General features: G+C 39.8%; 2 protein-coding genes and 1 pseudogene across 16 annotated transcripts in view; all 3 read left to right on the forward strand.

Annotated features, from left to right (window-relative positions):
* Positions 1–27,551, forward strand: part of FHIT (fragile histidine triad diadenosine triphosphatase) — a 1,448,428-nt gene that overhangs the window by 308,351 nt on the left and 1,112,526 nt on the right. The window lies entirely within an intron of this gene.
* On the forward strand, positions 437–27,501 carry LOC125965576 (DNA replication factor Cdt1-like). Its single transcript, XM_049715746.1, is given in 5 exon segments — positions 437–497; positions 1,037–1,262; positions 24,615–25,579; positions 25,582–25,644; positions 25,647–27,501. Coding segments are annotated over 5 exon segments (1,674 nt in total). The 3' UTR covers positions 26,006–27,501.
* Positions 14,143–14,217, forward strand: LOC117200740 (uncharacterized; annotated as a pseudogene).

A 27,551-nucleotide genomic window follows, 5' to 3' on the forward strand; every position in this document is an offset into this window, starting at 1 on the left:
CTCATGAACCTCTGCTAGCCTCAGACTTATCTTCTGCAGCTTCCTCACCTCTCTCAACCTTCATAGAATTGAGAGTTAGGGGCTTGATCTGGATTAGGCTTTGACTTAAGGGAATGTTTTGGCTGGTTTGATCTTCTATCCAGACCGCTAAAACTTTCTCCATATCAGCAGTAGGGGTACTTTGCTTTTTTTAGCATTTATGTGTTCATGAAGTAGCACATTTAATTTCCTTCAAGAACTTTTCCTTTGCATTCGCAACTTGGCTAACCGTTTGGTGCAAGAGGCCTAGCTTTTGGCCTCTCTCAGCTTTCGACATGCCTTCCTCAATAAGCTTAATAATTTCGGGCTTTTGCTTTAAAGTGAGAGATGTGCGACTCTTCCTTTCAGTTAAACACTTGGAGGTCATTGTAGGGTTATTAGTTGGCCTAATTTCAACATGGTTGTGTCTCAGGGAATAGGGATGCCCGAGGAGAGGGAGAGGGACGGGGGAACTGCTGGTCAGTGGAGCAATCGGAACACACACATTTTTTGATTAAGTACACTGTCTTATATGGGTGCAGTTTGTGGTGCCCCAAAACAATTACAATAGTAACATCAAAGATCACTGATCACAGTGATAATAGTGAAAAAGTTGAAGATGTTATGAGAATTACCAAAACGTGACACAGAGACATGAAGTGAGCAAATGCTGTTGGAAAAATGGCACCAACAGACTTGCCCGTTGCAGGATTGCCACAAACCTTCAATTTATAAAAAGCACAATATCTTCTAAGCACAATAAAGCAAAGTGCAATAAAATGAGGCATGCCTGTATTCATTTCTCCTCTCATGCCCTCACTTCCCTCCTTACCCAGCTTAGGTGCTATGGTCAGTCTCTCCTTTGCTTGTCTCTCTGTGTCCTGTTTACTGGCATGACTCTGGCTCTATGTCCACTTTGGACCTGAGTTCAGTTGAATGGAGAACACAAAACTATGCTGAATGGCATTACTTTGAATTTATGTCCACAAATTTCAAGTGTATCCTCTTCTCTATTTAGCAATTCTTCATCATTTGCTTAATACTTCTGACTCTGTGAGGCAACAGTTTTATACCTTCACCTGTACCTCAGACCTCCAACTCCCATCCCCAATTCTCCCCTCAGCTGATTCCTTCACTTCATTTTTCATTGGTGAAATAGAAACAATGAGAGTAAATGACCTCATCTCCTCCAGCAAATCTGCACTGACTCTGTTTCTGCACCCGCTGTCTTGGTCCAGCTTCCGGTACTCTACATGAACTATATGGAACCCTGTAGTAGCTCCCTATCGTCCTCAGAATAAATCCAGTCTCTCTGCCATAGCCTCAAGGCCCTTCAAGATTGGGCTCATGCTTGTCTTTCTCACCATGTCTACTATGACTCTCTTTTTTTGTCCCTGAGTTCTGGTCACACTGGTTTTCTTGCTGTTCTTCGTGTATGTCAGGCTTATTCTCACCTCAACATCTTTGTGTTTGCTGTTGCTTCTGTCTGGAAGTCCTTTCGCCTAGATATTTCTATGCCTTGCTTCTTCTTCGTTACACTCAGGCTTCTGCTCAAATGTCATCTCCTCAGAGAATCCTTCCTTGACCACTCTGCCCACAATAGTTGTCCTTCTCCCCCATCATTCTCTAACTCCTTACCCTGCTTAATTTTTTTCCACAGGATTTATCACTACCTGACATAATATTATAAATTTGTGTTAATTTGTTTATTATCTGAATATAACTTTATAAGGGTAGGGATTTTGCCTGTCTTTTTTGCTTCTGTATCTTCAGGGCCTAGAACAGTATTTAGCACTCATTATCTATTGATTAAGTATTTGACACATTTTTGATAAATGAATATTGAATAAAGTATAGTGACTATTGTGACAAAGGCTTTTTTTATTTGTCATGCTGTTACTATTCTGAGGCAAGGACGACTCAGTTCTCTCACCACTTTTCTCTATTTGAAAGATTGGGAAACCTTTTGCGCAGTGTCGCATAATATCATTGGGCTTTCGTTTGATATAAACACATCATTTACATATTAATTCTGCCTTTGTTCTTTTCTCATTAGCCCATAACAATTAAAAGAGACCATTACTCTGCCACACTATGGGTTTTTATGATGTCATGTCAAAGTCTCCATTAATTAAATAACTTAATAAATTAAAGCCTTATTCGATGACAGTATCTTTCAATTGCGAATCATCTCCACTAAAGAGCACAATGGCAGACGTGGGACAATTTTAGCATTAGGACATGCCAACCTAACAGCCAGATGTGCTTATTGACACAATGAAAGTTAAAAACTATCACTTTAGGTGATCATTTGGTGCCAATGACACTGTGAACAGGATAGTCGATGGGGTAAAAAAAAGACAAACTCAGGCACTGCTATTGGAAGGCACAGCTCAATTATCAGATTGTCATTTAGACTCTTTAGAATGTTAATTGGATAAAATCACAAATTAAAAAATAAAGTGTTTGGAACTATAAGACTGTGTCTTCAGGTTTCGGTTCAAGAGAGATTGATGTGCAGGGTAACATTCAAACTTCTTAATTTATAATGCAAGGTCCTCATTTAACTGGAATGTGAATTGGAGTGGAAGATAGTAAGACGAAGGCAGGGAGACCAAGGCTACTAATGTAATTATCTAAGGAAGAGATGCTAAGAGATGGGGTTGGGAAGAAGAGATGTAGGAAAGGAGGAGAAAAGATGAAAGCTGCATCATATGGAAGTAAAAAAAAAATGGGGGAGAGTGAAGTACAGCAATATCAGAGGTAGATGACAAATGGATTCTTTTATATTCATGTTACAGGTAAAGACATAGAGTAGTGGACTGGCCGCCTGAATTTGGAAATTTTTGTGTGTTACTTGTGTAAGGATTAATTAATTACCTTATAGCTTTAAGAGAGTATGGTTTGCTAATGTGTCTAAGTGACTTATTGAGAATAGCTAAATTATGAGCCTAAGCTAGATAAAGTCATGCCTTCTGTGGTGTGTAGACTTGGTACATTTGGATAATCCTTGACTTTTGGGAAAGTGTAAATCAATCTCATGGTTGAAATAAAGCCAAATACACCAGGAATCACAACAAACATAAAGAAGATTCATTCTATGTGTCAATAGACACAGATTTTTAAGTTGCATGGGGAAGAAGAAACAGTTACACTCTCTTTACACACTGTTTATAGGAATACCCCTATTAAGAATAATGGCATGGGAAGATTGAAAGAAGATAGATGGAAATTGATATAATATACCATGCAAATACCTTTCAAAAGAAGGCTGGTGACACTGTATTAATATCAGACAAAATGTACTTTAAAAGATGTTATTATAGATAAAGAAAGTCATTATTTAATGATAAAAGAACAATTCACCAGAAAGATATATTAATCCTGAACCTGCATTATTACCTAGTCACATCATTTCAAAAATATATAAAGTAAAAATTGACCATATCACCATGAGGTATTGAGAACATAGGTAATCATGATTGGGAGGGTTTTTAAAAATATTTATTTATTTATTTATTTAATTTATTTGGCTTTGCCGGGTCTCAGTTGCACCAGGTGGGCTCCTTAGTTGTGGCTTACGGGCTCCTTAGTTGCGGCTCGTGGGCTCCTTAGTTGTGGCTCGCGGGCTCCTTAGTTGCAGCTTGCCGGCTCCTTAGTTTCAGCATGTGGGCTCCTTAGTTGTGTCAGGTGGGCTCCTTAGTTGCGGCTTGAGGGCTCCTTAGTTGCAGCACATGGGTTCCTTAGTTGCGGCAGGCGGGCTCCTTAGTTGCGGCAGGTGGGCTCCTTAGTTGTGGCATGCAAACTTTTAGTTGCAGCATGCATGTGGGACCTAGTTCCCTGACCAGGGTTCAAACCTGGCCTGCATTGGGAGCTCAGAGTCTTAACCACTGTGCCACCAGGGAAGTCCCCATAATTGGGAGTTTTAAACATTTTCTCTGAAACACTGAAAAATCAAATAAACTAAACAAATTAGAAAGGATAAAGAAGATTTAAATAACATAACTGATTAGCTTGATTGAATAGACATACATAGAACTCTGAACTCCTGAATTCCACTACCAGAGAATATACACACATTGAAAGCCTTACCACTGATTGCTAAAAATTATATTTCCTCTTATCTCGGAAGAAAAAATATTAGGAGACCAAAAACAAGTAGACCTCAAAAACTTTATACATTTGGAAACAAGATCATACTTCTAAATCTTGTCAAAGAAAAGTGATGATAGAAATTAGTTGATACTCTATTTTAAATCTTGTGGGTTACAATTAAAGAGGTACATAAAGGAAAATTTATAGATTAAAATGCATATATTTGAAATGAAGGAGGACTGATAATTAGTGAGTTAAGCATTCAACCAAAAAATTATAAATAAGATAGCAGAGTAAACCAAAATAAAGCAAAGGGAGAAGATAATACGAAGTACTGCAAAAAGAAATGAAATAGAATACAAAGGAATAGCAGAGAAGATCGACAAAGCAAAGGATGATTCCTTGAAAGACTAACTAAACACATCTGGCAAACTTGATCAGCTACAGAGACAAAGACAGAAGGAAGGAAAGAGAGTAAGAGTGACAGAGAGAACACAAATAGTATTAGAAATGAAAAGAGGGACCTAATATATGTATAATAGAGAATAAAAGGTCAAAAGAATGTACTATGAGTAACTTCATAGTAATATATTTAAACATACATTTTAATAAATAGGGGTGCCCAATACATTTATGATACACACATTCTAAGCTCATGTCACAACAGGAGACTGAGAAACATGATTTCTAACTGAGTTTGAATAAATGAATGGAAGAGAAAAATCATTCACTCATATGAAACGTATTTATGGACATCTGCTATGTACTGGGAATTGTGCTGGTGCTACTTTATATTTTCATGAGGGGGATGGACATTAAACAAATCATTACAAAAACAGATATTTACAGTTGAGGTAAGTGCAGTATAGGAAAGTTTAGAGCATTTAACAGGGAACTTAATCTTATTTGGGCAAAGGGCAGATTAGCAAAGGTTTCCTGAAGAAGTGACATTTAATCTGGGACTTAAATAGTGGGTAGGAGTTACCCAAGTTAGAAGGGGTTACAGGGTCCAAAGACATAGATCATAGAGTGGATGGTTGGAAAGGTGTGGAAATCGGTTTCAGCAGTTGCCTTTGGAATATGGTAAGGATTTATACAAGCCAAATACATTAAATTCACATGTCTAAGTAGAGCACAAACATATTTCCCCTTCTTAATAGCTTTATGTAGATGCTTAAGAATGTAATCTGTAAAGAAAGTATTAAAACAAGGATGGGAAGGAAATAAACCAGCTTCATTCAGAGTAGTGGTTGCTTCTAGAGAAAGGAGAGCAGAGGAGGCTTCTGCATCCATCCCTTGTTAATGGTGATTCCCTTCCTGAAAGGGAGGATAAAGAAAGCCACAATCATGAGTGTGCTAATTTCTTTAAGTGTTGGCCTTATCTGAAATGGAGACCTCAATTATAAAACATCAGGCAGAAAATCACAGAAGAGAAACTTAGAGATGCTATTCTGAAGGGAGCAGTGGTTTAGACAGTACTACTCAAAATGTGAAGAGGGAGGTCAGACACTGAGAGTAAGGATTTAGGACTGCCTTGTGCAGCACAGTAGCCACATGTGGCTATTGAGTACTTGAAATGTGGCCAGTCTGAATTGACATACTGTAAGTGTACAATACACTCTGGATTTCGAGGACAGTATTAAAAAAGAATGTAAAATATTTCAATAATATTTTTTATTGAATTATAGATGATTTACAATATTAAAGTGTACAACATAGTAATTCAATAGTTTTATAGAGTTTACTTCACTTAAAATTATTATAAAATATTGGCTATACTCCCTGTGCTGTGCAATATATCATTATAGCTTATTTATTTTATACATAGTAGTTTTTGCCTCTTAATACCCTACCCCTTTTATGCCCCTCCCTGCTCTGGTAACTGGTAGTTTGTTCTCTATATCTGTGAGTCTGTTTCTGTTTTGTTTTATTCATTTGGTTGTTTTACTGGGTTGGCCAAAAAGTTCATTTAGGTCTTTCCACAAGAGTGTATGGAAAACTCTGAACGAACTTTCTGGCCAACCCAATATTTTTTAGATTCCATGTAGAAGTGGTAACATATAGTATTTGTCATCAACAATATTTTTATATTGATTATATTATATGAAATGATAAGATTGTGGATATATTGGGCTACATTAACATATTACTAAAATTAATATCACCTGTTTCTTTTTACAGTTTTTAACATGGCTACTAGAAAGTTTAAAATTAAACATGTGGCTGACATTTTATTTCTGTTGGACAGTGCAAGTTTAGAAACTTTTATAGCAATTTGGCATTGCCACAATATCCAAGTGTATGTCTCATCAGCCCACAACATATTGGAAAGGAATAATACAGTCAACTAGTATTTCATCACAGATAATTAGTGAAGCACTGCTTGAAACCATTCATATCTTCCAAAGTGTTTAGACACTATGCTTACTATTGGAAGATACGTATATTGTCAATTTCTCAGAGGTCTGTGAAATAGTCCAAGGAGGCAACTCTTAAATTGATGTGGCCTTCTGAGTATGAAAAAAGTGATTGATAAAGATGTTATCATATAACCCTTCAGATTTGCTTGTATTTATTTTCAATTGCATAACTTGTATATTGGAGTTGGACAGAATATAATAAAAACTGTGGTAAATAATACATTTTTAAAAGTCCAATTGAAAGACCAGTTTGGCATCAACTAGTTTTTTTTTTTTTTTTGAGAATTGAAAAAACAGGGAGTGGGGAAGCTCATATCTCAAATTAGTTACATTGCAGCATTGATAATATACTTATGTAATTGTCTTCCTTAGATTTTGTTCTATAAAATTGACTTATTTTTCATCAGAATGGGCTAGTTAACATTGGACTTGGAATTGGCACAGGTGAGCTTGTGATTTACAGGGCAATTTTTCTCATCAAAACCTGGGCAGAACCATTTATTTTAAAACCAATATTTATTTTACAATGGGAAGATGGAGCAGATTAAAGGAGCATAAAACCATGATAAATCACCCAATCTTTATCCCATAGAAAATCTTTTAAATGGCTCTTTAAAGTAATGGCAGTAAAACCGGCTCATAGAGTTTGTATTTGGATGGCTTTCTAGCATATGGTATAGTCATGTAGATTAAAATCTAATTAACGAGGAATTTGTAAATATTCAGACGTGGTCTGTGTGATTCTTTTTCAGTGAAAAGTTAAATGTGTTCTTTCCGTAGCCAAGTTTCTGAGTCTTGCTCATGAGTAAAGGGAATCCAGCCTCAAATTTTTAGCTGTTTGAAATCAAAGGCCAAAGAAATGAAATATCTTTTAGTCTTTTTATTTAATAATCAATTTTTATATTAAATGTTTAAGAACATGTTTATCTATGTTTACTATAGATTATTATACAAGAAAGGAATTTTTATAACATCTTGTTTGATTTGGTTCCCATTTATATCTTAGGTTACAGTAATTTCTATGGTTAAAAATAATGGAGTTAAATTTCTCTAATAGTATTCTTTAACACTATTCTAATGATAAGTGGACTTGTATAGAACCTTTGGACTGATTAAAAAATGCTAAAGAGTAGAAAACATTTGAAATGGATGAGATCTGCTTGTAATCATGGTGAATTTTACAAATGGGGAGTCTGTGTCCTGTGGATGTTCCATGTGGGTGTTCTGTCTCTACCTAACTGAAGACTCCAGGTCAGCAGTTGGCAGACTTTTTTGTAAAGGATCAGAGACTAAATATTGTAAGCTTGTTGGGTCCATATTCCAACTATTCAACTCTACTGTTATTGGGTGAAAGCCGCTGTAAGTAATATATAAATGAATGGGTGTGTGCACACTCTCTGACCCAACAATTCTATGTCTAGCAATGTTCCCTAAGGAAATAATCAGAGGCTTTGGCAAAGAAGCATGTACAAGAGTATCTGTCATGATATTACTTTATGACATGGAAAGCTATTTATGGGCCCTGGTTAATTAAAAGAAAAGCAGCAAAACAATGTAATATGTGATCCTACTTTGATATAATGTATGTACAAACCCATATATTAGGTTGGATCATGTGAAATTGATGTTAAATGGCTGTTTTTTATCTGCAAAATGGAAGTTTTATATGGTCAGCCTAAGAAAGAGACTGAAAGATTATCCACCTGTAATTTCGTAGGTGGAAGAAATAGAATAATTTTTATTCTACTCTTTTTCATATGTTCATTTGTTACAAGGAATATATTTTACTTCACAGTGAGAAAATGATGCAGGTTTTTTAGGACAAAAGAAGGATTTTGCCATTCAAATTGTGGGTACATTGCAATGGAAATGCAGAAGGCATGTGCATGTAGTCCTCTCTGGAGGAGATGTGTCTCCTGTGAGGAACTAGGAGCTTTGTTTTGTTGGCAAGGCCATTCCTGTTATGGCAGTGGATACAGGGAGCTGCAGCCAGCGCACGTTGTGTATTTTCTCCCATTGGTTGACTCCATTCTCCTTGATGCCATTTAACATTCAATTCATCAAATGAGCTCCTCTTGTTCAGATTGCTTTCACATCAAATTGCTGTCTGATTAGGATTTGGCTTTGCATGGAGGACATCTTCAGGAAGGGAACGTTCTGGTCATTCTCATGTCTGTGCGGCAGTTGTATTACAAATTGTAGACTTCTACTTCGATATTTTGGGTTCATGTTGCTGGACTCGTGAGCTTTGTTTAATGAAGTCCACCTCCTGAGAGAGGGATTCTGTCTTGTGTGCTGAGAACTCCAAGGCCCAGGATGCCAAAACCTAGTGAAGGAACTTCCTAAGGTATAGATGACCTTCAGTTGGGTCTCTGGGGAGGGAGCCTGCTGCCCTTCCTCAGATGGCATTCTATATTTCTGCACAGTAAGTTGCTTGAGTCTTTTCTTATTTGAAACTTTGCCCCTTTCCAGCTCTCAAGTTCTGCACTTCTTCAATTTTTCTCTCTTCAGCCCTTGCTTGCTCCGTTTTCCTCACTGTTTCTTGTCACCAGGCAGAAACACAGTGGGGAGAGACTGGTACACAAGAGACGTTTTGCTGCTGGTATTTAACTTTCTCCTGAAGTTTTTGTTGGTTGACATTGATTTCTAGTGCAAAGGGCGCTCAGCTTTGGAGCAGACCTGTAGAGAAATAGAGTCCCTCAGGCCTGCTGTGAGGCTAGAACCCCCTTGTCCCAGCAACAGGGATTGGCATTTGTGTGGGACAGTGGGACATGCCCCTGATGCCGGGAACTTCTTGCAGTGACAATCAGCGTGAAGAAAAGCGGTGAACCATTTCTCCACCTGAGGGAGGCAGACATTTTGTGAGCTCACATGTTTTTCTCATCAGACTCTGAAAGGGCGTTTTACTGTATTTTGATACAATGTTCAAACTACACATTAGGGGTAATTTCTGCCTTATTTGGAGCACCAGTCAGAATGATCTTATCTCCATCAGAGGACATGAAGAGGCCTCTATATCTGACACTACTTTGTTAAAGAGAAAATATTTTCCCAGGAGGGAAAAGTTACTGGCTAAATACAGCCCCAAATCAAAGATCTTTTCTACCAAGAACTCTTATGTCAGCTTTCTTTTTCATAAATTAATGTGGATCTGTGGAATTTACATTTCCTACAAATTGTTTACCCATTTTCCCTTTTCATAAGGTGAGAAAAGATCCTAATTCAAGATACATTCTGTCACTTTGGAGGCTGATTGGGGATGAGAGTTCTTTTGTATTCAAAGAAATCCCCAAAACAATTGGTAAAACTGCTTGTAGAATTTGATGTTACACATCTTGAGGAAGATTTAAGTCTGAAAATTTAAAAGACTTCAATTCACAAAGTGTTGATTGCATCATTTTGCTTAGTAGTACAGTTAAGTCATTTTTAAAAAGTCAAGTGAATACGTTTTGGCCTCATCAATGAAATGTACCAAGAACCATAAAGTAGTGAAATGGTGTTAAGAAAAACAACATTTCATTTTTTTCTTTGTATTCTTTGTATTGAAAAAAGTGAAAATTACCCTCTTTCCCTTTGAGTTCATGCTACAAAAGCTTATACATTTTATGTTGGGTATTCAGATGTTTATGTGAGGGGAGCTCAATTTATAAATCTGAATGCTAACAATATGACGATTAATTTTAGAAAATTGTCAGTCAGCAGACATGCTGGGCCTAGAATAAGATGATTCATTTGCTATATAGGCAATATTGTATGTTATAAAAAATCAGGGGATAGTCACATAGAAAGGGGGAAAATGAATGGATCAATAATTTAATTTAGCTCTGACCTGGCTGAGTTCTATAGCATGGTTCATAATTTTTCAATGAATGACCCTTAACATTTTACATATAGTGCCTCAGTTTTGTATTGATCTTCCCTAATGTATTCTTCATGTCAAAGAAGGAATAAAAACAAACAAAACACACTGTTTAACAAAAACACATTGTGCCGCCTGCAAATGTTACAAAATATGACAACATATTGGCATTATTTATTCTGTTTTCAGAACTACTTTTTTCCTGGCTAATTAAAAAATTTAGAAGAGAAATGGGTAGTAAGTGAATGATAACTTGAAGGGCAAGTTCATGGAGTTCTCTCTTAGTTAAAAGATTCTTAGCCCCTCTGCATTACTTAATTGCTTATTAAAAGTGGAACCCCTGATGTACTATGTGTAGTGTGTATTTATTCCATGGAAAATTATTAATTTTTAATTGAACTAAGTGAGTGCTTGGACAAGGGACCCTAGCTATCAATCAGGAAGCAAGTGATTGACTGATGTTCATGTTCATTAATTATTCAAGGAAGTTCAATTTTAAGGTCTATAACAGTAGAAGAAAGTTTTTATAAGTGAGTGTGTTTGTGCTGGTACATTTTAGTACTGTATTTATTTGTTCATTTAACAAATATTTAGTATGTACTATGTGCCATGCAGTGATGAGTCAGTGATGAGCAAGCCCATGGGCCCCTGTACTCACAAAGCTTCCAGGGCAGTACGTAAAACAGAGGTATATCAGTGCTGTTTAGGAGACTCAGTTTTGCTTGACTCCCCTCTATGTACAGAAAATGATTCTTCTCTGCACAAATTTCCTGAGTCTCCTGGAAATTCAAGCTATCAAGTTCTAATTACCATCTGAGACAATATTTTCTTTAGAATGATAGAATCATAGTTTCTAAGAGCTGAAAGAGACCTGCGAAGTTGTCTGGCACTGGACCCTTTTGTTCTCCGGCCTCAGCCTGGGCCTGTCCAATGTCAGGAGGGGGAAGTGTACTCATTCATGGGGTCATTTCTGGAATGTGTGGATTATTTCAAAGTTCTTCCAAATAATGAACTGAAGCTTATTTCCCTGCAAAATCTCTTTATCGATTCCAGTTTTGTGTCTTGAACAAAATCATCACATCTTATTTACCTATTATTTGGAGTATGTATCACAGTTTTCCATATATTTCTGTGATCTTTTTATTATGAACATGTTATCCCTGTTAGATGCATGTATCCTGACAACAGAATTGTGTCTGGTTTTGCTCACTGCTATTTTCACTAGCACTGTCATAAACTAGGCAATGAGTGAAGGAAGGAATGTTTTATCTTATTCCAAAAAGGCTTCAGGGAAGAATACATAGATTTAAACCATACATCTTAGTCCATTAACTATTTGACAACTATCATGGTTCTTTTACTTCAGTTTTTCTCATCCTTAGGTTCAGATTCTCCTTCCTAACTTTCTTTACATGTGACATGGTGTCCAGCCAATTATACTGAAGTTATCTCCTTCCTAATGCCTCCCACCTTGTTAATATAAAAAGAAAGTGCTGGTCTCACCAGGAGGTTTGGGAAAGGCTTCACAGACGAGGTGCGGATTGACCTGTGCTTAGTCTTGAAGAATGAGGAAGTGTTCTCCATGTCAGTGAGGCCAGAAAGGGCACTTTTAAGGTACACTGAGAACAGTGGTACCAGAATGCTCACCCACCTTGCAGATTTCCATTAGGTCACCTAACTTCCTAGTTAGATCCTCTTTGGGGAATTTTTGCTCTTTTCTTTCCATCTTCCTCATGAACTTCAGTATTCTTTCACCTTGATCACTTCCTTACCACTACCGCAAAGCTGCAAAGCTCGAGGCAGAGCTGCCCGAGGTTTAGAGCTTACGTGGGGGAGTTAGTCTGTATTCAAATCCGGGTTCAACCCATATTTTGCATGGCCTTCGGTGAGGTAGGTACTTCTTTGAGATTTAGCGTTTTCTTCTTTAAAATGGAAAAAATAATAATACCTTATAAAATAATTGAGAGAATTATCAGGTAAATTATATGTGAAGTGCCTGACCTGTAACTGTTATTCCCCACCTCCCTCCCTGGGAAACTCCTGCTGTAGTTCACTTCCACTGGTATAGCTATTGGTCCAGAGGCCCCAGCACATGCACGTGGCTCAGACATATTTTCCATCAGGTGTTAATAGTGACAGAGCTATTTCAGTTTCTTTCAGGTCCTCAGTCCAATGGATTTACATCTTCACCTTTATTTCTCTCATCCTCCAGGCTCCTGGGGTCCAGTAATTTTTTAGTTTTTTTTGGTAGGACTGTAAAGGCATCAGATTTGACACATTTTCCTCTGATTTCTCTCCTTTCGGGTCTCCATTTCTCCTGGTATAACAGGAGCCTGGATTTCTCTGATCTCATCTCTCTCAGCTTCATCTGGGTAATCAACATACTCATTTCATTCTGGTCAAGATTTCTCTCAATAGGTTTATTGCAGATGGCTGCAGCTGCGATCAGTGTTTACAATCTGATGACAAGTTGGAGATTAAGGCTTGTCATCACTATTTAATTAACCTCAAATTAAGCGCTTTCCGGTCCCATTCCATGCCCTTCCACAAGCCCAGGAGAGCTTCTAAAACAGTGCTTGGAGTCTTGATAGATTCGGGGTCACATCACTGGAAAGCAGGGGCTTATTTAGCTGTGACTCTGAAGAGCAACACTATTTGATCCTTAAGTCACTTGCACGAGGGCTGAAGCTAGGTAGCTATTCAAAGTCTCTATAAAGAGAGGGGAAGAAAGGAGAGCATTTTTCTAATTCTAGGAAGCAGGTAGTCTGTGAACTGCAGAGATGATGAGACAAAAAGCATTCCAGAGACAGAAAAAAAACCTCTGTTCTTAATATTTAAAAACAACTTTGTTTTTGTATCACAGAAGTAGTATATGTCAACAGCAAAATTATACATGGTAATTGTAAAAGGATGGAGAAACAAAAGAAGAAAGTAAAAATCATTCAAATTCCTACTCTCCATACCTGCTTTTAAGGCTTCCCCGAGCTGTCCAATCTGGTAGCCACTAGCCACATGTGGCTCATAAATATTTAAAATATGGGAAGACTGAATTGACACCACGTGCTAGAAGTATAAACTACATACCAAATTTCAAAAAGAGAATTTAAGCTATTGTTATTTTGTGTATGTTGGATTAATTAAAATATATCTTTAAATGAATTTCATCTTTTACTTTTTAAAATATGACTACTAAATACTTTAAAATTATGTATATTTCTATTGGACAGTGCAATTTTAGACCTTTTTCTTATATCAAAATTTTTTTAAAAGAAAAATTGCGTTATTCTATGTAAAACTTTGTATCCTCCTTTTTCAGTTAATGCGAATATGTTCATGTCGTGAAATACATGATATGGCATTATGTTTAATCATTTGTAGTATTTCATTATATGATGTGCCTGAATAGATTAATCCAATCCACTGTTGCTGAACACTTAGGTCATTACCATTTTTTAAAATTTCAAATTATTCATAACATACTTATAACTATATCTTTGGACTCATCCTTAATTGTGCTTCTAGGATTTGTTTCTGGAAGCCAGTTAGCCGAGTCACTTGCTTGTGGTGTTTAAGCAAATTGCCACATAGAAAGGTAGCACTGATTCATACTCAGTACAGTGGTTTATAATAATGCTCATTTCACCTCATCTTTATCAACACCAGATATCATCATTGTTCTTAATTCTTAATTGTAACGAGCAGCACTGTTATGGGTTTGCTCAGCAAATTATTGAAAAAGTCTTAGTTTTAAGCTTTGTGCAGTGGTAGTATCGTAGCCAATGTTTATCCGAGGCACGATTACTGCTAATTGAAAAAGTCTTATTAGGCTTGGTAGCTTCTATCCTGGTCCTGCAGATACTTCAGATGATTTTCTCTTATCCATCAATCATTCTTTTATCCATCCACTCTTGAGCATCCGTAATGTGTCCAGGCCTGCCCAAAGATTTGTAGAAGACATGGTATTTGATTTTAGGAAATCCCTTATATTTAATATTTAAGTTGGAAAAGAAAGGAAGAGAAAATAAATAGGGCAAGGGCCACGTGAGTCTTATTTACTACAGTATTTCAGCACCTAAATAGAGTGTCTGGTACGTGGTAGACTCCCAGTAAATATCGTTGAATGAATTCATGACTAAGTGTATGCTAATGTTTATATAAGTGATGACGAAAACAAAATAAATCGGTAATGATTTTAAGGTAGGAACAATAAGGGAAAGCTGTCTGCCTCCTGTCTTAACCCAACAGAAGCCAGAAGGCATGAGAGCTGCAGAGGGCTGCAGAGGAGGGGCCACCACAGGGCAGACAAAGGGTCTGCAGGGGCAAATAGAGGATAACCAGGACACCAGCTCTGATACCTGCCCTCTGGGGTAGGGCACTCACCCTTTCTGAGTTTGGTTTCCTCATCTGTAAAATGTGCATAATTATACCTACCTCAGAAAGTTGTATTAGAAATAAATGGAGAGCACTTAGCACAATGGTATTTTCTTTACTTGTATTCATTAGTGGCTTAGCTATATCAGTTTCTAAGCATCTTGTTCATTTATCATTTCTTAGAAGTTATCAGAAGGAAAAACAGAGAAGAAACTTACCCCCATATACCTGGACCTTATATTTAGACTTGAAAAGTTCTACATCCCCCCAGTGAGGTAGCCGTTTGCGTTCTGATCTGTGCATATCAAACCCTTATACTCTGGTTAAAAATCCATAGAATTTTTCATGTAGTTGGATAATTAGGCCACATGCTGTTGGCTCTGCTCAAAAACGGTCATTTAAGTGTCCTTTTATTTTTTTAGCATCCACTGGGAAGTTTAAATAGCCACTGCCAGTGTGATTTCTATATGCTCTTTAAAAAATGCTGAAATTGAAAAGAGTTTAATAAAATTGCTGGACTGTTAGCTTTAGCAAGCTGTCCCAGACATAAACCTGAGAAAACAAACCCCAAACCCCAAAGTAAATACTTCTATGAATCAGGGACTTTCACAAGTGCTCCCTGGAGAGTGTAGTTTGACTCATATGGAGTTAGTTGACAAGCAAGGGTGGAAACTAGCAGCTTCTGAGGTGATTTGACTCCTTTATTCTCCTTTGCTTAACAGATATCTGTACTAAATATGAGTGGCAGCATTTGGAACGAAGTGTAGAAAAATGAGTAGTGCAATAGTGTAAAACAAATGAATATATGTCAGGTATATGAATGTTCTTAAATTACCAGACCCTTAGGGAAATATAGTTATTAAATGAATAAAGTGTCCAATAAGAGGAACAGCTTATATTTATTCAGCCTTTACAAGGTCCTACTCACTATTCAAAATGCTTCATGCATGTTATCTCATTTAATCCTCACAGCAGCCCTAAGAGTAGAGAGTGTTTTCTCCATTTTGCAGATAAGGAAACTGAGACTCCAAGAAATAAAGCCAAGTGATTACAGTCTCATGTTTAGAAAGTAGCAGAGGCAGGGTTGAAACACACAGCATTTCACTCCAGAGCCTGAACTCTCTCAGCTGCTGTTCTGTACCGTTTCTTTCTTAAATGTTTATGGAGTAAGCTGAGAGTGTGAGGAAATCTTGTTGAAGATAACAGCTCGGGTAAGCCCGTGTGGGATATTCAGGTACAATTTTTTTTTTTTTGCGGTACGCGGGCCTCTAACTGTCGCGGCCTCTCCCGTTGCGGAGCACAGGCTCCGGACGCGCAGGCTCAGCGGCCATGGCTCACAGGCCCAGCCGCTCCGCGGCATGTGGGATCTTCCCGGAGCGGGGCACGAACCCGTATCCCCTGCATCGGCAGGCAGACTCTCGACCACTGGGCCACCAGGGAAGCCCCAGGTACAGTTTTTATTCCCATAAATTCCTTGCAGATTATAGACATGTTCCTTGGTTTATTACTAGAAAACACCTTTTTAATTGATCTCAATATCAAATCTATTGCACTAGTTGAACGAAAGGAGTTTTATGGCCCGTGTAGCAAGATGTTTACTGAATATTCTTTTCACGTTCATGATTTTTTTTTTTGCGGTACGTGGGCCTCTCACTGTTGTGGCCTCTCCAGTTGCGGAGCACAGGCTCCGGAAGCGCAGGCTCAGCGGCCATGGCTCACGGGTCCAGCCGCTCCGCGGCATGTGGGATCTTCCCGGACTGGGTCACGAACCCGCGTCCTCTGCATCGCAGGCGGACTCTCAACCACTGCGCCACCAGGGAAGACCCCACATTCATGACTTTTGATTTTTAATAGCCAAATGTTATTTAAAAATGTGACATATTAGTTACATCATGTGTTGAAATGTATCCTTAATTGTAGTACTTTTATTGACTGTGAGAGGATGCAAAGTGGATTCCACAATTTTAATTAACTGTTCCTCCTCTGACATTTCATTACCAGTTTCAGAAGTGATAGAGGATGGCAGTTACCTGTGAGAATTTTTCTATAAAGAAGCTAAGATGGAGGAATGTTAGAGTTGTCTTGGTGATTGAGAGGAAAAACAGAGAAAGGAGAGGATTGGCTATTATCCTCACATGTTAATAACACGGTCAGTAAACAAAGCTTCTGTTATTTTAGGTAAATTTTTAAAATTTGAGCAGATAACAGACCAGTTGAAATAAAAAATAAAGAAATCACTTAATTCAACTATGAGTTTTATGCTGCAAAAATGGTGTCTTTTTTCTGAAAGTGAGAATTTCTCAGACATCACATATCTTTCCCTTAAAGGGTTTTTGAGGATTTTCTATGAGTCAGAAGAGGCAAAAACATGAAGGTCAAAGATAATGGGTCCCTATCTAACACTGGACTGATTTGCCAAGAACCCATGACACATTTTTTTAAATAAATTTATTTGTTTGTTTGTTTGTTTATTTTTGGCTGCGTTGGGTCTTCGTTGCTGCGCGCGGGCTTTCTCTAGTTGCGGCGAGCGGGGGCTACTCTTCGTTGTGGTGCATGGGCTTCTCATTGCGGTGGCTTCTCTTGTTGTGGAGCATGGGCTCTAGGCACGTGGGCTTCAGTAGTTCTGGCGCATGGGCTCATTTGCTCTGTGGCATGTGGGATCTTCCCAGACCAGGGCTCGAACCTGTGTCCCCTGAATTGGCAGGCGGATTCTTAACCACTGTGCCACCAGGGGAATCCCCCAGGATACACTTTTATTTCCTTTTTATGGTAAAAGCCAGAGAGAACGCTGTGTAGTTTAAACACGGTTTCTGTATCTGGTGCCCACACGGGAAGTTGAAGGTAAGGAGGCCAGTTTATCCAGCAAATGTGCCCAAGCACATAATTACCTCCCTTGATGTCTGTTGATACTTTACCACATCCCCCGGGAAAATCTCTGGGCAGTCCTTCCAGGTCATTTTCAGAGATCTCATCATGGCAGGTGAGCTTATTTATTTATTTCCATTTTGAGAGCTTTACCTTTCCTGACTCCCTTTTAATGTTTACCTCTCGTATAAAGAATGGAGACTGGGGTATTTCATTACCAGCTATCTCCCTGCTGCAGGCACTGCCTGGAGAAGTTTCCCTCTGTTTGGCTTGCAAGCCTCATTTATTTCCCCGAGCTTTCTAATCTGGGCAGAGCCCAGCGGACGGCATTATTAAATTACCATTATTACACTGTGTTGTCTTGGCACGATCAGGGGCTGAGTTGGAAAAGTTCGTGTTAGGCAGGGAACACATTTTCTCCCCTTCTCAAGCTGCCCCAAATGGACCTTAGCTGACTTTCTGGGTCTGTATCAGCATCAAGATTCTGTGAAGTCAAAGCAAAGATTTAACCACATTTGAGGCATTTCTTCTAATCAGTGTAAAGAATGGGCATTCCCCTTTTAAGTACGTTGCTTTGATTTTGGATCAGCTGGACAATTCATGATTGTAATTTTTTTTTTTTTTTTTTGCGGTACACGGGCGTCTCACTGCCGTGGCTTCTCCCGTTGCGGAGCACAGGCTCCAGACATGCAGGCCCAGCGGCTCGTGGCTCACGGGCCCAGCCGCTCCGTGGCATGCGGGATCCTCCCGGACTGGGGCACAAACCCGTGTCCCCTGCATCGGCAGGCGGACTCTCAACCACTGCGCCTCCAGGGAAGCCCCATGATTGTAATTTTTTTGATGGAGGGGGTAACATTTGACATTCAAAGTTATTTGACATTTCAGAAGTTATAATGTCATTTTAAAAGCTCTAATATCACTAGTATATTTGTATGTAATTCATTTACACAGGCTTTCAAAGATTGTCTATTCTCAGTAGAGAAGTTTTAATTAAAAATGTTTTATTGCCACTCCAAGCGTCTTTAAATTACGGCACTGCTCTTTTCTGTTTTTCTTCCTCACGTACTCTTGATAATCAACCTAGTGTTGTCTGCAATGATAAAAGTTATTCTTGTCATATTTTAAGCATTTTCTTGTCCATCACTGTGTCACCAATGGCTGTACAATGCTGGCACATAGTAGGTACTCACTAAATTCTTATTGAATGAGTGTTTCAACACTGCCCATGCACTGTATATTCTAACCATTCTGGAATATGTTTTATCACATGCACTCTGCTTGCTCCCACCTTAGGAATTTTACCCACCACTCAGAAATGTCCTTTGCCTCTCAAATCTTAAGCACTTTTATACTGCTTATTTGTGAGTTTTCTTCTCCTGTCCCTATTTAAGCACAATTCCTGGTATATATATTAGGTGCTCAATAAATGTCTTAATGAATGTACATGAGTTATTGAATGAACACACATGTATAGTTAAGCCAAGGAAAAGTTATGTGTGACATTTATAAACCATTTTTATAACATTTTATAACAATTTTAGTTTTAGGCATTCACTAAAATGATAAAAAGTAAGTTTGAAACACCATTTTTCTTGTCCAGTCCTTGACTCAAAACTCTTCAATGGCTCTCCATTCCCTTTAGCAGTGGTTTTCTAACTATGACAGTCTGATCATGGGATTATGTCTTTTCCCAGTTTAAAACCCTTCAAAGTTTCTCACTGCCCTCACAAAAAATATGATTCAAACTCTTTAAGCATGGCTGAGAGTTCTACCTCTCCAGCTAGAGTCTTCCCCAAGCTCCCTTTACTCTTTCATGTCTAGATCATTTGGTTCATTAAACCTGTAATGTTTCCTCTTCTCCAGGGCCTTGGCATTTTTGGGTGCCCCCTGCTCCCTCTTCACCCACCTCTTTCTTCAGATGACTCCTCTTTGGCTTCAGATTGGTCTCGTTTTAAATGTTGCCTTCTCCAGGAAGTCTTTACTGTCCACTCCCTGCTGCTGCCACCACCATCACCCCTACCTGCCTCTACTAGTTTAGATAATTTTCCTGCTTTGTATGCCTTGCAGATATTTTATCAATAGAATAGAATTTTGTGGGGTTTTTTGGCCAAGTCATATGAAGTATTAAGTTAATGGAATTTAAATTGAGAATTTCCACAATTTTAAGTTTTCCTCCTGTAGGTTTCCCTCAAACATTTTGGTGGCTAACATGACCCTCTCCCACCCCCTGACGTGCACAACACATTTATTGCAGGCAAAGTATGCTAAGTGCTTCATATACATTTACTCATTTTCTCTCACACCAGCCTTATGGTGAATACTGCTATTGTCCCCCATTTCATCAGAAAAACTAAGTTCAGTGTCATAAGAAACTCACATAGCTGATGAGTGGCAAGCTGAAGTTTAAGTCCAGGCTGTCTACACCCAATCTCTGTAGCCCAAAGCCCAACCTAAAGCTAGTGATTAGACAGTAGTAAATAAATACCCAGCAGGTATTTGGAAATAGCCTTATTTTTGTGCTGGGTATCTTCCGTTTATCCCTTCATACCCACTTTCTACTCAGTTCTGTGCCTGGGAGGTTCTTCTCTGTTGGCTTTATAAATGGGCTCCTCCCTCAACTCCACATACTGCCTTAACCCTTGGTTTCCCCACACCATTACCACACCTTTGTAAAAAGTTCTGCAGCTTACCCCAGTTGGGTGTTTTGTGTATACTCTGTTTCTGCCCAGATCCTTATTGATACAGACAAAAATTTTTTAAATTAAAACTGTAGTTATGGTTGTGCTTTTATATTTCTCATACAGTATGGAGTAATGTTAGCTTTTTCTACTTTGTCTTTAACTTCTTATAATGGAATTGACGGTTGTCATAGTTCATGCAGTCTTAAAAATGAGAGGCATGCCACACTCTTGTGCAAAGGGCATGTTTCCAAGGAATTTGTAACCAGTTGGAAAACAGGCCTACATAATATTTTCTAAAATCTTTAGCCTGCCATGAGGCCTCTTGCGTTTTGACAAGAGTTTCCCTTTCTGCTTTTCTCCGCTGAGCACCCTTTGCTTACTTTAAAGCTGGGCTCTGCTGTGTCTGGGCAGGTAGTGTCCCAGCCACCTGGTCCAGGATTGGTTTAATGTCTGGCTTTAAAATAACTCATTTTACTTACTTAAATGAGTTTATATATAAAGAAACTCACATAGTGTTCCATAAATGGAAAATAAAATCCATTACAATAAATAAGGGAATGAAACTTTAAAGGGGAATATAACAAAAATAAAATGATGCTATTCATGGTAGCCAAGTGTTAGGAAGGTGTTTTGACATGTTAGCACTAATTAGTATTTCTCATTGGATGAATTAGAAAGATTGAAAGAGAATTGAAAGGGACATAACTTTATTAGTCTTTGTTTTGTCCTGTCAGTGACCATCTAGCACCAGGGTTCCATGCCCTGAAGTCTGAGGATCACTGGTATAATCTGTTTTTCCCTATGCTGTGAGCTTAACCAGAATGCTTTCCTCCTTCTAGTTTCCTTTTCCTGATCCTCTCCATCTTTCTTTTTGAAACTTTCCTTCACCCTCTTAGCCTACACAAGTCTCTCGTCCGAACTTCCTGACATTTATTATCTGCCCTACTTATGTTGGCTTCTGATTGTTAATGTTTTGACCTGGTATTTCAATAGCTCATATTTTGTGTCTTGTCTCCTAAACACTGTAAAGTTCTGTCTCCAGGAATAGACACTGGGACCTGTGCTTCTGGAACCCCATATTAATTAAATGTTCATTATATAATATATATTCTGTTTATAATATGTATTACATCATATAATATATATTATTTATATATAATATTTATATATTATTAAATTATATATTATATATTTACATATACATAATATATAATACATATTATGTAATATAATGCATATTATAAACAGAATATATAATAGCCCCATATGTAACTAGAAGTTCATTAAATGTTTGCTGTGTTGAATGAATTTGACCCAAAGTAAGTTAAATGATGTTTTAACAACTATGGATATAATTCACAATCACAGCATGATTTTGTGTCTGGTTGGGATGCACAATTTGTATTTTTGCTTCTTCTTGCCTTCATAGAAATTATATTCTAGAATCTAGGAGATAAAGATAATAAATTGATACACATATGCATATTATAATGTAATGTAAAGTGGAGTAAGTGGTGTAAGGAATGTAAATCAGTATGCATTGTGAGAGCTTTGGGTTGCTTTTTGGATTGGGTAGTCAAAGAATACCTCTCTGATGAGGTGACATTTGAGGACAAATGTGATTAGAGTTAAGAGGAGGGGGTACATATGAATATTTGAGGGACAAGCATCCTAGCTAGAAGCAATAGTAAGGCCTGAGGACCAGAGTTGGGACTGTGCTTGTTGAAGGCCAGTGTGGGGATGAGAAGGGAGCAGTGGGACATGTCATTGAAGAGGTGGCAGGACTGGATTGCATAGGACCTTTTCAGCCATGGTGAAGCTTTTAGATTTTTATTGTGAGAGAAACTACAGGAGGACTGAAAGGAAAGACATAACATGATCTGATTTATATTTTTAAAAAGTAATGGTTTCAGCTGCTCTGAATAGAAGAGGCTGAAAAGGTGGTCAGTTAGGAAGACATGGCTCTATGCCAGATATGGTAGGGGTGGCTTGGAGCCCAGTGATAGTAGTGGACAAGGTGAGAACTGGAAGGATTAGGAAAAATCCGAGAGGAGAGCCAACTGTGTTTATGCCTTCTAATTTATTTACTACTGTACAATGCTTTCAAAGCAGCGTTCTCCGTTGGTATTTATTTTCATCTTATAATTCTATTTAAGGCAAGTTTTTTTTCAATTTACCAAACATTCTTTTATTTATACTTGCTTTTGGGATAACACTTAATGACTAATTAGTCAATAAAAACCAGAGTTCTATCTGGGGCAAGAATGTGTTCCTGTGGTGAATTTATTTATCCATCTTTTTCAAAAGTAATTGCATTTTTGTATTCGTTCTTGAATACTGTGTCATTTCCCAAATAACTATTTGGGAGGTGGAATTTTTTTATGCTATTCTAATTTTGTATCCTCTTCCTTCTAATATCCCCATCTGTACTTTGTATTACAAACTTCATCAGACCACTGCACACTATTATAGCTGTCGTCACCATGGGGAGAAAATGACTAATTGAAGCTGCTTATTGATATAATAGAGCAGGTTGTGACACGTGGCGAGAATACTGGAATGATGGGCTCCAGCTGATGTTATGTGAAAATATTCAGCCATGAAATATGCACTTGTGGATGGCTTTTTGCAGATGTCTGCAGAATGCAGATAATCTGTATTCTGAGGAGATCTGCAAATTAAAGATCTATATGACCAGTTAGAATTATAGCACAGTGAGGAGAGAGCAGTGCGGTAGGTAATGATATAGCCTTGAATCTTGGGTAATAATAATTATAACCTGCCTATACTTATAAGCAAAAGTAGATGATATTTACCCCCAACCCCCATTTAAGAGGGAATGGATCAATTGGCAGAAAAATGATGTGAACTTTTAGATATTTTGGAATCCCTTCAATGCAAGATATATTGGTATCATGAATGGAAGTATAAATTGGTATATTGTCTTTGGAAAGTTATTTGGCCATAACTATCAAAATAAAATTCACACAACCCTTTGACCTAGCAGTTTCATTTCTAGTAATTTAGTTTAGCAATATAGTCACTAGATGCACAAAAATCTCTGTACTAAAATATTCATCATGGCATTTTGTTTAATAACGAATGATTTAAAATAGTCTAAATGTACAAGAAATAGATTCGGTGAATAAATTATGGAATATTTATGCACTGTAATATAGTTAAGCCTTTATAAAGCCTGTATATATATAGAACCATCTCTAAGTGAAAGAAGGGTTAGAATATGCTATTATTTGTGGTCATAGAAATGTAAAGTATATGTATATATATTTATATATGCATATGTTGAAGACTGCATAAGAGATTTTTTAAAGCATGGGTCAGAAGACATTTTTCAATGTACATTGCTACTTTGGTATTATTTCAATTAATTACTTCTTGGATGTATCATCTATTCAAAAATTATAGGTTAAGAAAATTATAGGGGTGGTATATTTGTATGTTTTTACTCCCCTCTTACATAAAGATGTCTTTGCATGATTCTCTGCTGTATTGCACCTGACTTCTCTTTTGAGAGTTTTCTTATAATTTCTGTTAGAACACCTTTTATTAGGATATCATTGCACTGACACTTTTAGTAATGAGGTGGCAACTCCCCTTATTCCTTTATTGCTTGCCATGACTCCACAGAATATAGCTCTACCACTTTCTTCCAAGGTTCGGGTCCTTCCTGTCCAGGAGAACTATTTAGAAATTTGTTTGTGCCAATAGTTTCTGCCCACAGCGGGGGCGGGACCAGGGTGCAGCGAGAAAATCAGTGGGAAACGCGTCTCCACTTCTGCTTGTGGTCCCACTGCTGGGGTCTCGCTGCTCCCGCCATGGCGCAGTGCCATGTGCAGAGTGATGCCATCATTGGGCATTATGAATGCGAGACTGAATAATTAACAGCCACCCCTTAGACGGAGGACCAGGTGCAGGGTAGACTCTTTCTGGATGTTGTAATCAGAAATAGTGCGGCCATCTTCCAGCTGTTTGCCTGCAAACATGAGCCTCTGCTGGTCGGGGGGATGCCTTCTTTATCCTGGATCTTGGCCTTCACATTCTTGATGGTGTCACTGGGCTCCACCTTCAGGTCTTGCCCGTCAGGGTCTTCCCAAAGATTTACATACCACCCCTTAGACGCACCAAGCCAGTCTGGTGCACCCTGAGCCCCGCGCCCCGGCCCCGGCTGGGCCCAACCCGCCGAGCCCCAGTGCGATGAGCCTGCTCTGCCCCCGCGCAGGAGGCTGCGGCTGCTGGCCAATGCAGTCTCTGGCCCTAGTTCCCCAGCTGTCCCTGGCTCCCCAGAGCACTTTTCTCCCCAAAGCAAGAAGACAAAGGCCACCCTCTCAGCTGGTCAGCGACCCTGACTGGCAGCCCAGGAGGACACAAGGTCCCTTCAAAGGTCACCCTTTCTGAGCTCAAGTCTTGCCTGCAGTGGGCGCAGGAGCTGGGGGCACGGGTCCAGGAGCTGAAGGCAAGTGCACAGAAGAATGCTGGGGAACCCAGAGCACTGGAGGACAAGGGGCACCCAGCAGGGCTACGTGGTGAGCAGATGCCTGCCTATCAGCACTTCCTCGCCCTGGCCCAGCAGGGGCCCCCGGGCCTTGTGCTGCCCTACAAGTACCAGGTGCTGGCCGAGATGTTCTGCTGCATGGACACCATCGTGGGCATGCTGTACAACCGCTCTGAGACTGTGACCTTCACCAGGGTCAAGCAGGGAGTCCAGTACATGATGCACAAGTGCTTTGAGGAGTGCAGTGTGGGCCGGATCAAAACCGTGTACCCTGGCTCCTACTGCTTCCGCCTGGAGCGCTACGCCGCCACATTCAAGGACGATGGCAGGAGGTCTGATTACCAGCTCACCATCGAGCGGCTGCTGGACCAGCAGGCTGGCAGTGTGGCTCCCCAGCTCACGGCATCGCGCCTGCTGCGGTGGTGCCAGATCTTCAGCCAGAATCTGGTAGCCCGTGTCCGGTAGTATCACAGGGCCTTCCTGGCCTCCCTGAAACCCCCCCACCCCCCGCCGCCCATGGAGGTTCCTGAGGACCAGCTGGCACGCTGGCACCCCCGCTTCAATGTGGACGAAGTGCCTGACATCGAGCCGGCCAAGCTGCCCCAGCCGCCCACCGTGGAGAAGCTGGCCACCGCCCAGGAGGTGTTGGCCGGTGCCTGCAGCCTGGTGTCATCCAGGATGGAGAAGGCTCTGAGTGACCTGGCCCAGCTCACGGCCGAGCCTAGCAGCCCCTGGTCCCCCAGCCCGGCACTGCCAGCCACCCTGCCGCTATGCCGCCTGCCGCCCTGAAGGGGATGTCCCAGGTCCTGCTGGAGCGGATCCGGCCCAGGAGGCGCAGAAGCAGCTGGCGCAGATGACCCGGCGCCTGGAACAGGAGCAGCGGCTGCAGGGGCTCGAGCGGCTTCCTGAGGTGGCCCGCGTGCTGCGCAGCGTCTTCAGGTCAGAGCACAAGCCAGCGCTCAGCATGGAGATGGCCTGCACCAGGATGGTGGGCGGCTACCGCACGGCCACGAGCCCCTGGGAGATGGAGAAGCATGTGCACCTCCTCTCTGAGCTGCTGTCCGACTGGCTCAGCCTCCACCGCATCTGCACGGACACCTACGTCAATCTGGGCAAGGCCGCCGACCTGGCGGGTGTCTTGGCACGGCTGGCCCACCTTGCCCGTGCTGAGGAGGCGCTGTGAGCCCGGTGGACAGGTGCCAACACAGACAGGCCGCCGGGCCTGTGTCTTACTCTCTTTAGGAACAGGACACACTTTGCATTCCCTGTCCTAAGTCCCCATGAGGGTCAGGGCTCTGGCTGCTGGGCTTGAGGGCCTCTGATTAGTGTGGTGGAGGCCCCCCTCGTATAAAGGGTGCAGGGAAGTGGGGTGGGGGAGAGGCAGTGTGGTTGGCAGAATAACCCTCCCAGGTGTCCACGTGGGATCCTGAGGTGGTCCTGGAGTATCTTGGTGGGCCGGGTGTCACACAGGGTCCCCATAAGAGGGAGGCAGATGCAGAATCTGAGATTGGAAGGTGCCGGCAGGAGCCACGAGCCAAGGAACATATTCTCCCTGGAGCCACCAGAAGGAACCAGCCCTGCCCACCCACACCCTGATTTTTGTACTTGGCCTCTAGAACTGTAAGATAAAGTCAGAAAAAAAAAAAAAGAAAAAAGAAACTTGTTTTAATAAATGGTAAAATCATTCAAATGCACTGGTTCTGAATTTCTGATGGGTGCATTTGTGAAAATGCTGAGGAGCTTCTGGAGTCAGAGGCCTGGTCCTTTTCAACAACAAATAGAAATTAAAGGCTGTTAATGATGCTTATTATTAACTTTTAAAAAGCTCTCTCTACCCCCAACAAGTTAAAAAGCTATTGTTTGAAATGTATGACCCAAAACTATGTCATTCTCTATTATATGTGATAGCATAAAGCCCAAGAACAATGTTTAAAATTGTCTTAATCATTGTTATAAAAGGAATTAATGAGAGGTAACATTCAGAAACCCTGTTGTTCATATTATGTTTTGGGGGTATGGAGGAGGAAAAAGGAGAAGGAAGAAAAATACATTTAAAAGAAAGTTAAACAACAACTTGTAAGTTTCATTCTCTGTTGCTGGAAAACCAGCTGATTATACATGAATGTATAATAAAACAAGTGTTTGGCACATTGAGGTGTATGAACTATGTAGCGTAATCAGAGCTTATTTTCCTGCAATGGAGATTGAAATTTATGCTTCTTCTAAGCAGTACCTTTCATTCCATTTTTATTTTCTAAGGGAGAGTGAACTTTACAAGTTGCTGCTTAACAATACCAGAAGTGCTAATTCCTATGCAATGAATAGTGAAGTTTACAAGTTGCCATTTGACATGCCCACATTTCTGTTTGTTTGTTCTCCCTCCCCACCCCCCAACAAGGTATAGTAAAATTTATAAGGTTAGTAAAAACCCTTCATTATTAATACAAAGTTACATTGCTGTTGGGAATTCCATAAATGGCATATGAACATATCTAAGGGGGAAGCATAAAGGTGGACGTTATGAGGCAAGAAATTCTTTCAGGAACATTGAATTTATAATCATCACTCAAGAAAGAACATGCAGAGACACTCATTCATGGCTTTGTGTCCCCATGACCCCATTCCCTTGGCTCCTTGGTTCTGTTATCCTTCAAGTATGTTTCATTGGATCTTTTTTTTTGGAAATATATCTAACTCTTCCTTTGCAAATCTTCCTCAGCTCAGGCTAT

The sequence above is a fragment of the Orcinus orca genome, chromosome 10, assembly GCF_937001465.1.
Source record: "Orcinus orca chromosome 10, mOrcOrc1.1, whole genome shotgun sequence".
Taxonomy (NCBI): Eukaryota; Metazoa; Chordata; class Mammalia; order Artiodactyla; family Delphinidae; genus Orcinus; species Orcinus orca.